At 47.6% G+C, this 13,813-nt stretch overlaps 1 protein-coding gene across 1 annotated transcript in view; it reads right to left on the reverse strand.

The window, feature by feature from the left end:
- LOC129734856 (BDNF/NT-3 growth factors receptor-like) overlaps positions 1 to 4,110 on the reverse strand; it is a 248,530-nt gene extending 244,420 nt beyond the window's left edge. The window contains exon 1 of the mRNA XM_055700189.1: positions 3,407 to 4,110. Within this exon, the coding sequence (XP_055556164.1) occupies positions 3,407 to 3,669 (263 nt within the window). The 5' untranslated portion in view covers positions 3,670 to 4,110. The remainder of the gene's footprint in view (positions 1 to 3,406) is intronic.
- Positions 4,111 to 13,813: the final 9,703 nt, after the last annotated feature.

The raw sequence follows: 13,813 nt of genomic DNA on the forward strand, positions 1-13,813 counted from the left end.
GACAAGGGAAGTGATCATCCCTTTGTATTTGATATTGATGAAGCCGCACCTCGAATACTGTGTTCACTTTTGGGCCCCTCACTACAAGAAATATATTGAGGTGCTGTGTCCAAAGAAGGGCAACAAAGATGATGAAGGATCTAGAGAACAAGTCTTATGAGGAGCAGCTGAGGGAGCTGGGGTTGTTTAGTCTGGAGAAAAGGAAGCTCAGGGGGGACCTTATTGCTCTCCACAACTATGTGAAAGGAGGTTGTAGCAAGGTAGGTGTCGGTCTCTTCTCCCAAGTATCAAGGGATAGGATGAGAGGAAATGTCCTCAAGTTGCACCAGGGGAGGTTTAGATTGGATATTAGGAAAAAATTCTTCACTGAAAGGCTTGTCAAGCACTGGAACGTGCTGCCCAGGGAAGTGGTTGAGTCACCATCCCTGTAGACATGGTGCTTAGGGACATGGTTTAGTGATGGACTTGGCAGTGTTAGGTTTACAGTTGGACTCTTCCAACCTAAATGATTCTATGATTCTATTAGAGGCACAGGATTTTGGAAACTGTCTGTTATCCATTAGAAGAGAAAACTGTGCAAAAACAACTAGGAAGGGGAAGAGTGAGGAATATAAGAAAAGCACCAGGCAGAAGTACTCCTATGTCCTCCCATACCAAGTTTCAGCAGCTGAGTCTCACAGGGCTGATGCAAAAGTTCTCTGGAGGTCTTCCTGCTGATTTCAGTGGATTTGGATGGTGATCCAACTATGCATAAAGTAATACCTGGACTTGAAAGAAAGTGTTTATTAAGCTCTGAAGTGCTATTTATCTATGGGCCAAAATAGAGCCAAGGCACCTAGGTACCAAGTGGTTCAAGGCTATTTAATGCGTGGGAAAATGCAGCTGTTATTTCTACCAGTACCACCCCAGCTTTCTCTCCCACTTCTCGGAGACAAGGGGAAACTCTTGCTGCCCACTCATACCCTGCCTGCTCAGTGTCATCCACCTGGCCCATGGCCAACCCTTTGCACCACCATGGGTTTCACATGCCTGACCCAACCATGCAGTATCCCACCTGCAAAATTCCCAGTGCACATGGCCTTCTTCCCAGATAAGGTTCTTTACTCAGGCAACATTCCCAGGGAGTTAGTGGATGCTTTGCCTGGGACTGTGGCACCCACTCCAATCAAGAGCAGGACATAAGCAATAAATGAAGGATTGGTCTCAGAAGACATTCAGAAAATATAAAGGAATATATTACAAGAAATTAAGTGTCTTATGCTCTTCTCACTCTCATTTGTACCAACAGTAATTCCACCAGCAATCAATGGAATTGTGTTTCTGTAACTACAGAACATATAAAAGAAAAATCAGGCCTGAGGCTTCCTAGATAAAATGCATGCTACAGCCTCTTAAACTGGTTGCTTAGCTAGAATAAACAAGATATGCAGTTTTAAAAAATATGTTTTCACATTCTGTATCCACCATATTAGAAATGCTTCCTTACATATTTATTATTTTCTGAGTTCCCACAATGAAAACATGTAGCAGCTGCAGGAGTCCAATTTTTAATTTATGTCTACAAACTAATTAAAGGGCCTTCATGCTTTATGTTAAAAAAAGAACATCTTAAATATGTGCAATATAATCTCCTAAGACATTCAGTACTCCACATTATTTTTAGATCATCAAACACAACATACAAAGTCACAGAATGATACAGTAAAAACTGAAAAGAAATGTAAAGATAAACAGTGATGCTGAAAAAACACAGAAGAGAATAAAACCCAAAAATACCAATGCAGAATGACTGGACATGTTTTAAGTTGATCATGTCTAACATATATATTTGCATATGCATTTATTTTCTGATCTTTTAAACAGAGCTTAAGTTCTAGGGGTAAATTGCTGAGTTACCTCCAAACTGAACATACTGGATAACAAGACTAGCAAAGCTTATAAAAAAGCGATGCTGCATAGCTTGAAGAATATATTTTTTTTATTAAACAATCCACAGAACACTAAACAAACATCTGAATCAATAACTGTTGCAACAACTTAGAAAGATTACTTCATTCTCTTAGGTCCTAAAAATCTACCAAAGGTAGGTCCTATATGAGTAGAAGAAATTAATGTCTCCAGCTTTTTACCCACACATACATGTGGAAATACAGCAAACTGACTATAATAAACTGCAGAAAGGTAACCCAAGAGCTAGAATTAATCTGAAGTCACATAAAATGTAATGGCATTTTCCTATTGTTTCTAAAGGAAACAGAAAAAGAAGAAGGGACAGAGTTAGAAAAATATATATTTTGGAGGGAAATATTCTGTTATTTTTTATATTAAAAATGTCATGGGAAACAGTGCAGAAACAGCAAGTGCTGGGGAAGATGGAAATAGACAAAACAGCTGTAGAGGGTTTTTTTCCCCCATATCTATCATCTACAAATCTGGTATCCAAAATTTTTGTTCAGCAAGTCTTTGCAGCTTTTCTCAGGCAAAGTATGTAGATATTGCAGAGTTCTAAAAAGGATGCATGACAGAATACAAAAAGCTACTGGATTTCTTTCTTGAAATCATTTCCAGTCAAACAAGGTTGGAAATGACACATAGGTAAGAGGAGAAAAAAAAACCAAACCCCAAACAAAAAAGCCCTTCCACTTCCCTCACTATTAATGAGGGTTTCCTAATGCTCCAGTATTTGCTGAGAGACAGCGCAATGTTCATTCTCCTGTAGACAGTATTTTCTCCTTCCAGCCACCTTATAGGGAAGGGCAAAGCAGGCTCGCATGCCTATAGCCAGGGCAGGGAAGCTAGTTTGCTCTTCCTTCTATCAGAATGTGCTGCACCACGTTCTCCCCACCCCCCACCCTCTTTTTTGAATAGAAGAAGAATATAAAGTGGAGATCTGAGAGAGGGGAAGGCCATCCACCAAACTCTCCATTCACAGGAATAAACGGAGGGAGCAAGATTTATAAAAAGAAATAAAAACCCTTTCCAAATCTGCGTCTGCTGTCGACGCAGAAGCAAGATTTGGGTGGTGCGCACTTCACCCCATCCTCCTGGCTGATGCAAGGGCCAGAGGCGGTAGCTCAGCTGTGCCCTTCTGCAACCCCAGGTATTTCCATGGACGCACGACCTCCGTGCTGACCTTCGCTGCGCTGCTTCACTGCCCGTCCTGCTCCCAGGAAATCGTATCACAGGCAACTAGGATTTATCATCTAAATGGATTAGAAATTATCTCTCTGGGAAGTCAAGTCCAAATTAAATCACACCAGACTTAGGCTTCCAGCTAGAACATCAGTCTGCAGAGCAAGTGCATTTCAGTGCAGGGAACTTCCCCTCTGCCCTCTGTCCCCACGTCGCTCCGTCGGCTCCATCCCCACCACCCCTGTGCCCAGGGCTGGGGCTGGACCATACTCACATCTCGGTGATATTGTCGCCCTCAGCGCTCCGCTGCGGCACAGGGAAGGAGATGATGCCCGGTGCCGGCTCTGCACACCAGATCCGCCAGGAGCTGCAGCGGCAGGATGTGGGGCAGCCCAGCGCACTCCTCCAGGAGCCCAGCACCAGGCAGCACAAGCCCCACAGTTGCACCAAGCCGGGCCCCGGCCGACTTCGCTGCCAGGACGCCATGACGCCCCCGCTCACTTCAGCGCTGCCTCGACGTCCTCCACCTACTGCCATTGCCAGGGAGCACGACCAGAGGGTGTGCAGCCTTCGGAACCGCGGGCGAGCGCCCGCGGCCAGGGTTCACATGGACTCACCGCAGCTGCCCGGGAGGCTTTGAGGGGCGGCAGGACCAGGTGCTGCTGCGGGACAGAGACAGAAAGGGGTGATGAGAGGAGGGAGGGGCTGCCGGCGCGACACGACAAGGCGTGGTGCAGCCCGCCCTGTTCCCTGCCCTGACCCTACGGGCGGACAGCGGCGCCGCCTGAGCCGCGGCGGTTCCCGATGATGCTGCAAAACGCGCGGAGCGGCCGAGACAGGTAGCAGAGGCTACCTGCGGGGGCTCAGCCGACCGCTGCCTGCGGTAGAGAAGGAATGGAAGAAACAGCGCAGGTCGCGGCGGAAGTGGAACGCAGGATACTGTGCTTGCTGCTTTACGCACAGCACCGTATCCTCCTCCCTCCAGCTGACAACAAGGAGACAGAGAGAGGGGGGGACCTAGATGGAGAGAGAGGCAGGGACAGAAAGGGAGAAAGGGGGAGAATAGAGGGGGGAACAGACTGGGAGAGAGAAGGGGGGGGGGGGGGAGGGGCGTGTGTGTGTGTGTGATGGAGAGGGACAGAGAGAAAGAGACCTAGAGAGCATGAGAGAGAGATGGGGAGAGGGAGAGAGAGCCTGAGGAGAACGGACGGACGTGAGAGAGGGAGAAGAAAGGCCCAACAACAAATGGATTAATAAAATAGCTGTTTTAATAAGACAGAATAAGAGGAGGAATAGATAACAAGTAAATCTTACATCCATTTAGATGCTTTGAACCCCGTGTTCGTGCAGAATCAGACAGACCCTGGATGGACTTCTCCTATGGCATGCTGTGCAAATTCTGTCTGTGGAGAGGGGTTCCTCCTTTTTGGTCATTCCAGGTATTATATAATTTTCTAACAAGGAAATTGCTCTATTCGTAAAGGATGCTTCCATGATAACTTCTTGCTGCACTTTTAGATAAACACAAAGCTATGCAGGTAGTGAGATTACCAGTACCAAGTGGGAGATCCCTGAAGGCTCCTCTGTTAAAATGAGCTGATTATGTTTGTCCTTTGGCCAAGGAATCTGTGCAGAACAATGCAGGCCTGAAGGCCACTCTATACATGCAGCACAGCACAGGCCTGGGATTACTCAGGTTCACTGTTACGTGAATCATTAACTCCTTGACGTACAGTGGTCTCCCGGTCAGGATCCCTAAAAGTGAAGGGACAACACAGCACAGCAAAAGCAATCCAAGAGGTTCCTGAAGAGCATCAGTGACAATTCCCTGACACAAATGATAGATGGTGGAGTTCAGGATCCTGAGAGGAGGGATCAGGGTAAAAAGCAGGCTCACAGCCCTGGACTTCAGGAGAGCAGACTTTGGCTTCTTCAGGGATCCATAGGATAAGGCCCTGGAGGGAAAAGGGACACAAGAAAGCCAGCTAGTATTCAAGGATGATCTCCTCCAAGCTCAAGAGAGTTCTACCCCGATGAGAAGGCAGGCAAACATGCCAGCAGGCCTGTGTGGATGAACAAGGAGCTCCTGACAAAACTCAAACACAAAAAGGATGCATACAGAAGGTGGAAGTAGGGACAGGTAACCTGGAAGGAATACAGAGACATTGTCCGATCATCCAGGGATGAAGTCAAGAAAGTTAAAGCCCAAATGGGATTGAATCTGGCTAGGGATGTCAAAGACAAGAAGAAAGGCTTCTCTAATGTTACATGTCCAGATTACACAGGACATGGAAAAGGTAGAAGTACTGAATGCCTTCTTTGCCTCAGTCTTTACTAGCAAAATTGTCCCTCAGGAATACCAGGCCCCTTGGTGGAGCAAGGAAGATGTACCCTTGGTGGAGCAGGATCAGGTCAGGAAATACTTAAGCAAACTGGATATACATAAGTCCATGGTCCCTGATGAACCCGTGACTGCTGAAGGAGCTGGCTGATGTCATTGCAAGACCACTCTTGATAATCCTTTATCCATCTGTCATGGTTTAACCCCAGCCGGCAACCAAGTACCACGCAGCTGCTTGCTCACTCTCCCCCACCTGGAGGGGTGGGGAGGAGAATCGGAAAGGAATGTAAAAAACGAGGATTGAGATAAGAACAGTTTAATAATTTAAACAGAATAAATAGGTAAGAACAACAGCAATAATAACAATAACAATAATAATATTAATAACAATAATAATAACAACAACAACAACAATTATAATGGAAAGGTAGGGAAAAGGATAATATCCAAAGGAAAAGGGGAAAGGAAAACAAGTGATGCACAATACAACTGCTCACCACCCGCTGACCAATACCCAGCCAGTCCCCGAGCAACGATCCCCCCCGCCCCAGCTAACCCTCCGAGTTTATATACCAAGCGTGACAGCCCATGGTATGGAATGCCTCTTTGGCTGGTTCAGGTCAGCTGACCTGGCTGTGTTCCTTCCCAGTCTCTTGTACCCCTCCAGCCCTCTGGCTGGCAAGGCCCAAGAAGCCGAAAAATCCTTGACTTCAGTATAAACATTACCCAGCAACAACTAAAAACATCAGTGTGCTATCAACATTGTTCTCACATCATAGCCAAAACACAGCACTGTACTGGCTACTAAGAAGAAAGTTAACTCCATCCCAGCCAAAACCAGGACAGTATCCACCCCTTATTCTATACCATTTATGTCATGCTACGTTTTCCAATACATCATCATCGCCTCTCCTGTCCTTTATATAAATACACAGATATCATTCCCTTAGTCTATGGACCATCCCTCTAAAGTCCATTGAGTTCATTTAGTCCATGATGTTGGGCTCCATCTGTTATAACAGTCTTTCTGGGCAAGGAGGACGGTACAAGGTGTTGGATTGTTCCATGTCGAAGCCAGTTCTAACCCTATTACAGCTTCACTGATCTGGTTTCACCAGTCAGTCTTCGTTGGTGTGGCAGTTGAAGAGAAATAAGGTTCAAATCTCCAAATTTAAAATAGTTGAGATGGGTGCCGCAAGATGTCTAGTCTCTCCGGAGGCGTGGGTTCAAATTCTACCATTGTCACCAATGACAATATACAGTATTATATAACAATTAACATCACTCAATTTATTGGCTGTTTTCACCCAAAATCAAATCCCCTTGAGGCACACACTGGACTTCCCCATCCTCCCGCATTACCCACCAAGTGCTCCCAGGCCCTTGAGCAAAAGCAGTCCCACAAATGGATTTGCCTTTGCCTGAGGCAGGAATGACCCAGACTGTTTTCCCAAGCATATTTTTAAAGCGCACTACAGGAACTTTATCCCACTCTACAGTACGCAAAAGTTTTGACTGGGCAGGACCAGCTCGGGTAGCAGATCCTCTGGTATTAACCAACCAGGTGGCCTTTGTTAGACGTTTATCCCAATGTTTGAAAGTTCCATCACCCATTGCTTTCAGTGTAGTCTTTAACAGTCCGTTACATCATTCAATTTTCCCAGAGGCTGGTGCCTGATAGGGAATGTGATATACCCACTCAATGCCATGGTCTTTGGCCCAAGTATCTATGAGATTGTTTCGGAAGTGAGTTCCGTTGTCCGATTCAATTCTTTCTGGGGTGCCATGTCGCCACAAGACCTGTCTTTAAAGGCCCAGTGTGGATAACTGGCTAGCTGAAAAGGGTCACATAGACATAGTCCAGCTGGCTGGACAAAAATGCACATCGCACTCAGCTTATCTGAAGTAAAGCAAAAATACACTGTCCTTGGCTGTTCTTGTTACACAATAACAGGAAGATTGCGGTGGGAAAAGAATGTTGCAGGTGGGAACAGATAACTACAGAAGAGAAACTAGGGGCGGGCTTGGTATTTAGACAACTAACCAATAATGAGCTTAACTTTTGTAATATGTATGAGCTAATTATAACAAGGCATAAAAGGTGACTGTAAGGGACAATAAACGAAGTCTGCTGATCACTCATATTGAGTGACTGTGTCTTCCCTCCGTCGTGACAAATGGCGCCCGAACAGGGACCCTAGAGAGGGCTGAACCTGCGAGCCACGGTTCGACGGAGATTCGGGTACTGGTCCTGAAAGCAGCGCAGGAGGCGGAAGGGCACAGTCCCTGCGCCCGGGAGCACCTACAGAGGGTCCCGCCGGCCACGCGTCGCCAAAGTCTCACAAAGGCTGCAACAGCGCTGACGACGGTATGGAGAGACAAGCGACGTATGATTTGCTCAAAGGCTTTTTAGAAAAGCGGAGCATTCGGGGCATAGATTGTAAAAAGGAATTACCAGGGTTATTAGCGTATGGGGTAGCGAGGGGTCATTTTGGGAATCCAGATACGGTTTTCGAGCATGCAGAGTGGCGTAATTATGGGGACACACTGTTTGCCGAAGTAATAGCCGACAATAAAACTGCCAAAAAACTGATGAAACCGTGGCAAGCTGGCACTAATGCAATTTTGCAACATCGAGCCGAACAGAGAGCGGCTGCTGCTGCCTCTGAGCGGCTGGGAGTTGCAAGCGGGACTGCAATAGCCACACGGCAGGGGGAATCGGCTTCCCCCCCCCCCCCCCCCCCGATTGCCCGTTGCCTCCCTCGGTGCGTACGCTGACGGTTCAGCAGGGGGCTGCGGGAAGTTGGGACCAGTCGCCCTTCCCGTCGCCGCCCTCTTCAAATCCCTCAGCCCCTCCGTCAGGGAATGATGACGTAAACGAGGACATAGACCGTAAAAACCCAGTAGAGAGTAGGGAATGTACGAATCCTTTTGCAGAATGTCTTCAGGTTGCCCAAAATAGGCAAAAGGTCTGGAAGCAGATAGCAGACAGTGCTATGCTTGAGGGTGAACGCGATTTTGCCACAGGAATCGTGCATGAGGCTTTCCCAGTCACGTATTCACAGCCAGATGCGCAGGGGAATATCACGGTTTCTCTCACTAACTTAGATTGGAAATTATTAACTCAGCTACGGGCTACGGTGAGTGAGTCAGGTTTAAAAGGGAAACCCACCAGGCAAATGTTAGATTATCTTTGGGGAACTAATATCTTACTCCCGAGTGACATACGCAGTATAATGAAGTTAATCTTGAGCCAACATCAGCAGCTTCTGTTTAACGCTCATTGGCAGGCTGCTTGTCAGGAATCGGTAGCAGTGGTTAGACAGCCAGGGGACCCACTGCATGGGGTTACTCTACAGGAGCTGATGGGTTTAGGACCCTATTTTCGAACCGAAGCTCAGGCACTGATGGGACCGGATAAGGCAAAGGAAGCGATGAGGCTAGCTAGACTAGCGCTTGACCGTATAAAGGAGCCCGGGGGAATCCCTTCATATATGGGAATCAAGCAGGGAAGAGAGGAGCCATTTGGGTTATTTGTCGATCAGGTAGCAAACGCCATACAGGCGGCTGGGGTGCAAGACTATCTCAAAGGCTCCATTTTAAAGCAGTGTGCCATACAGAATTGTAACCCAGCCACACGTAACATCCTAGCTACGCTACCAGGGACATGGACCATAGAAGAAGCTTTGGAAAGAATGGCACAAGTGCCAGTCGGGCCCCAGGCTATGTTAGTCGAGGCAATAAAAGAACTAGGGAGTGCTTTAAAAGAGCAGGCGCAGTCTACCCAAAGTCAGGTCTTGGCAGCCTTTGCTCCTTTGCAAGCCTTTGCTGGGCGATCAAATGACCGCGGCCCATCTCGTCTACGGTGCTTCCGTTGCGGTGTCACCGGACACGTGAGACGGGACTGCAATGTCAACTCTGTATGGTGTCGAAACTGCCGCTCAGACACTCACAAAGAAGCTGCTTGTCGTCGATCGGGAAACGGGCGACCCAGCAGGAAGAGCCGCCCCGCGCCGACACAAAAAGCGGCTGCTTGCCCAGCAGCACAAAATCCTTTCCTCTCCGACCTGCAACCAGCGGAAGCCTCGGCTTGGACCTGGCAACAACAGTAGATTGTACCCTCTTGGACTCAAAGCCTACAAAACTTGCTACTGGCATACAAGGCCCAGTTTGTATAGGCGGACAAGCTGTTGGAGCATTACTCATCGGGCGTTCATCAGCCACCATGTTGGGACTCAATGTTTTGGTGGGACTGATTGATAAGGGCTTTCACGGAGAAATTCATATTATGGCTCAGACGCTGTTTCCCCCACTCTTTATACCTAACGGGACCAAGATAGCCCAGCTGATTCCACTACCGCATCTTGCAGGCACCCTCCAACCACTGCAAGAACAACCTCGAGGACAAGGTAACTTTGGGTCTGCAGGGCAAATGGCTTTATTGACTGTTGGCTTGCGTCAACGACCACGGCGATCGGTCACAGTGCAGTATGGAGACCAGACACTCTCGATTACTGCGCTGTTGGATACTGGCGCTGATGTCTCTATAATCAGTGCACAGAAATGGCCGGCGCATTGGCCAACCTGTACAACCAATGCCACAGTTGCAGGAGTGGGAGGATTGACCCTCGCTCGCAAATCCCCCCTTCTGCGATGGACTATAGCTGACAAAGTTATAAACTGTTGTGTCTCGATTATTCCACTGCCTGAGGGGGTGCATGCTTTGATAGGCCGCGATATCTTGGCCCAAATGGGGATGGTCCTCACTTCAGACCTCCCTTTCTAGGAGCGGCCATTGCTTGGACTTTCCCGATCCCACTCCGATGGAAGACAGAGGAACCAGTGTGGATAGAGCAGTGGCCGTTAAAAAGGGAAAGTCTAGAACAGGCGCATGAACTGGTTAAAGAGCAGTATCAACAAGGTCATTTGCGTCTGTCAACGAGCCCCTGGAATACCCCCATCTTTGTTATCAAGAAAAAGTCTGGAAAATATCGATTGCTTCACGATCTGCGAGCGGTAAACAAACAGATGCATGATATGGGGGCCTTACAACCCGGTTTACCCAACCCAGCTATGATACCGGAAGGGTGGCATTTACTCATTGTAGATTTGAAAGACTGCTTTTTCACAATTGCTTTACATGAAGATGATCAGCACAGATTTGCCTTTACCTTACCCGCGATCAACCGGGAGGGACCGGACCAACGCTTTGAATGGACGGTCCTCCCGCAAGGAATGAGAAATTCGCCCACCTTGTGTCAACTCTATGTTGCTGCCACACTACAACCTTTGCGACAACGCTGGGCTAAGACTTTAATCTACCATTATATGGATGACATCTTGTTAGCACAGCCGACACCCTTCTCTTTACAACAAAAACAGGTTTTAACAGAACAACTCAAGCATAGAGGCTTGGTAGTAGCACCCGAAAAGGTGCAAGAATCAAGCCCCTGGAAGTATCTGGGGTGGCGCATTACTGATACAACAATTCAGCCTCAAAAGTTGTCACTCCATTTGGATATCCGAACCCTTCACGACGCCCAACGACTGCTCGGTGATCTGCAATGGCTCCGGCCTGTAGTGGGCATCCCCAACGAACTGTTAAATCAACTACGCCCCCTGTTGAGAGGGACAGATCCTTCAACCCCAGTACGGCTTACTGAACAGCAAGAACAAACGTTACAACAAATAGCATCAATGGTGACTACGCGCTCCACGCATCGGCGTGTTGTAGGGTTACCCATCGATTTGACTATCTTATGTGGCACTCAGTACCTCATGGGTGCTCTAACACAACAAAAAATAAAAACGGGGGAGAAAGGGGAGTACTCCACCATCGTATTGGAATGGATAGCTCCCCCGCTGCAACCACGACGCACAATACAAGACAAGATCTCGACGCTGACGGAGCTGATCAAGAAAGGTCGCTGTCGTATTTTACAGGTGGATGGCACTCCTCCTGGCACGATATGGGTGCCGATGAGACAGATCAACTTGGAGTGGTACTTGCAGAACTCCGAGGAACTGCAGGCTGCATTACTCCACGATGGAGCAGCGATAATAGTGAAACCACTCCCATCGCCCATCCTGTCGTGGATGGAGAACATGGGCTGGATTGTTAAGCCGAAGCGATCCAGCCAGCCTATCCCGCACGCTCTCACGGCCTTTATTGATGTGGGTCGACGCTCTAGGACCGCTGCCATAACGTGGAAAGATGAGCAAGGGTGGCAACACCAAATTCTACAAGCGCAGCCAAAGGATTCCCTACAGACGCTAGAACTCTTTGCAGTGGTCTGGACATTTATTAGATGGAGAGATGTCCCACTGAACATAGTCACAGATTCTCTCTATGTTGCCGGCATAGTCAGCCGGATTGAAGATGCAAGCGTGCGTGATTTAAAGAATCAACGCTTGACAGAACTGCTTGTGAGCTTGCAGCTTGCAATCACACAGAGATCGGAATCATATGCGGTGATCCATATCCGAAGCCACCAGTGGGAAGAAGGCCTCGGAGAGGGCAATGCTCAAGCTGATCATCTCGTCGCAATCGCTACTGAACCCCCATTAGCACCACACTGTCGAGCCCGAGAAGCCCATTTAATCTTCCATCAAAACGCGAAGGGTCTGGCACGAGCCCACAAACTCTCTATGGAGGAGGCTCGGGACATTGTGAAGGCTTGCCCTATATGTAGTCACCATAACTCAGGCTTAGGGCTCGGTTGCGGGGGCAACCCGCGAGGACTAAAGTCTAATGATGTTTGGCAGATGGATGTTACTCATGTTCCTGCATTCGGTCGATTGAAATATGTGCATGTTACTATAGACACCTATAGCCATATGTTATGGGCCACACCACAGCCCGGGGAAAAGGTCCGGGACGTGCGCCGGCATTTAACTAGTTGCTTTGCTGTTTTAGGGGTGCCTATTACTATTAAAACTGATAACGGTCCTGCATATGGTAGCGGATTACTTAAACGCTTTATGCAAATGTGGAATATTAAACATGTTACTGCAATCCCTCATTCTCCAACTGGACAAGCAATTGTAGAGCGGGCTAACGGGACGCTAAAACGTTATATAGAAAAGTTCAAAGAGATTCAGGATGTAAGAGAGAGGGTAGAGAAGGCCCTTTTTGTGCTTAATCATTTGTGTGTATTTGGGGACAGTAATGAGCCGCCTATAATAAGGCACCACGCTGGCTCAGAACCCCCCAGGCCACCACACATGAAAGTATTGTATAAGGATGCAAAAACAGGACAATGGGTAGGTCCTGTGGGGGTGATTTATGTGGGGCGTGGTTATGTCTGTATTTCTACCAATTCAGGCACTATTTGGGTTCCCAGCCGTTGGGTAAAACCTGCTGTAGAGCACGCTGGAGGAGCTCGACGCGAGAACGCTGCTTCGCCTGCACCTTGCGATAGGCCCTGTTCTGGAATCTATTCGACATCTGTTCCGATCCCACACACAGAGGACCATGCGTGAAAAACTCGAACTTTTGACAGCAAAGATACAATCTCATAGCAAACGGGATTATTATTTTTGATCATTATTGTAATAGTTTTAGTAGTGCTTAGCTGTGTATTTTTCCTGCGTTAAAACGCTGTTATTGAAAATGGTCAACCAAGCCTATGTCGCCCAAAATAAAAATGGGGGAATTGTGGATAACTGGCTAGCTGAAAAGGGTCTCATAGACATAGTCCAGCTGGCTGGACAAAAATGCACATCGCTCTCAGCCTATCTGAAGTAAAGCAAAAATACACTGTCCTTGGCTGTTCTTGTTACACAATAACAGGAAGATTTCGGTGGGAAAAGAATGTTGCAGGTGGGAACAGATAACTACAGAAGAGAAACTAGGGGCGGGCTTGGTATTTAGGCAACTAACCAATAATGAGCTTAACTTTTGTAATATGTATGAGCTAATTATAACAAGGCATAAAAGGTGACTGTAAGGGACAATAAACGAAGTCTGCTGATCACTCATATTGAGTGACTGTGTCTTCCCTCCGTCGCGACAGCCCAGTATAGTGTTCTGGGCAGTGGCATGGGGCACAGGGTACGTTTCTGGCCATCCGGTGGTCGCTTCCACCATTGTTATTACATGACGCTTGCCTTGGCGGGTCTGTGGGTGTGATATAGTCAATCTGCCAAGCCTCACCATATTTATATTTCAGCCATTGTCCTCCATACCACAGAGGCTTTAACTGCTTGGCTTGCTTAATTGCAGTGCATGTTTCACATTCATGGATAACCTGTGCAATAGTGTCCATGGTTAAGTCCACCCCTTGATCTTGGGCCCATCTATATGTTGTATCTCGTCCTTGATGATCTGAAGTGTCATGA

This window comes from Falco cherrug (assembly GCF_023634085.1).
Source record: "Falco cherrug isolate bFalChe1 chromosome W unlocalized genomic scaffold, bFalChe1.pri SUPER_W_unloc_1, whole genome shotgun sequence".
In the NCBI taxonomy this organism is placed as follows: domain Eukaryota; kingdom Metazoa; phylum Chordata; class Aves; order Falconiformes; family Falconidae; genus Falco; species Falco cherrug.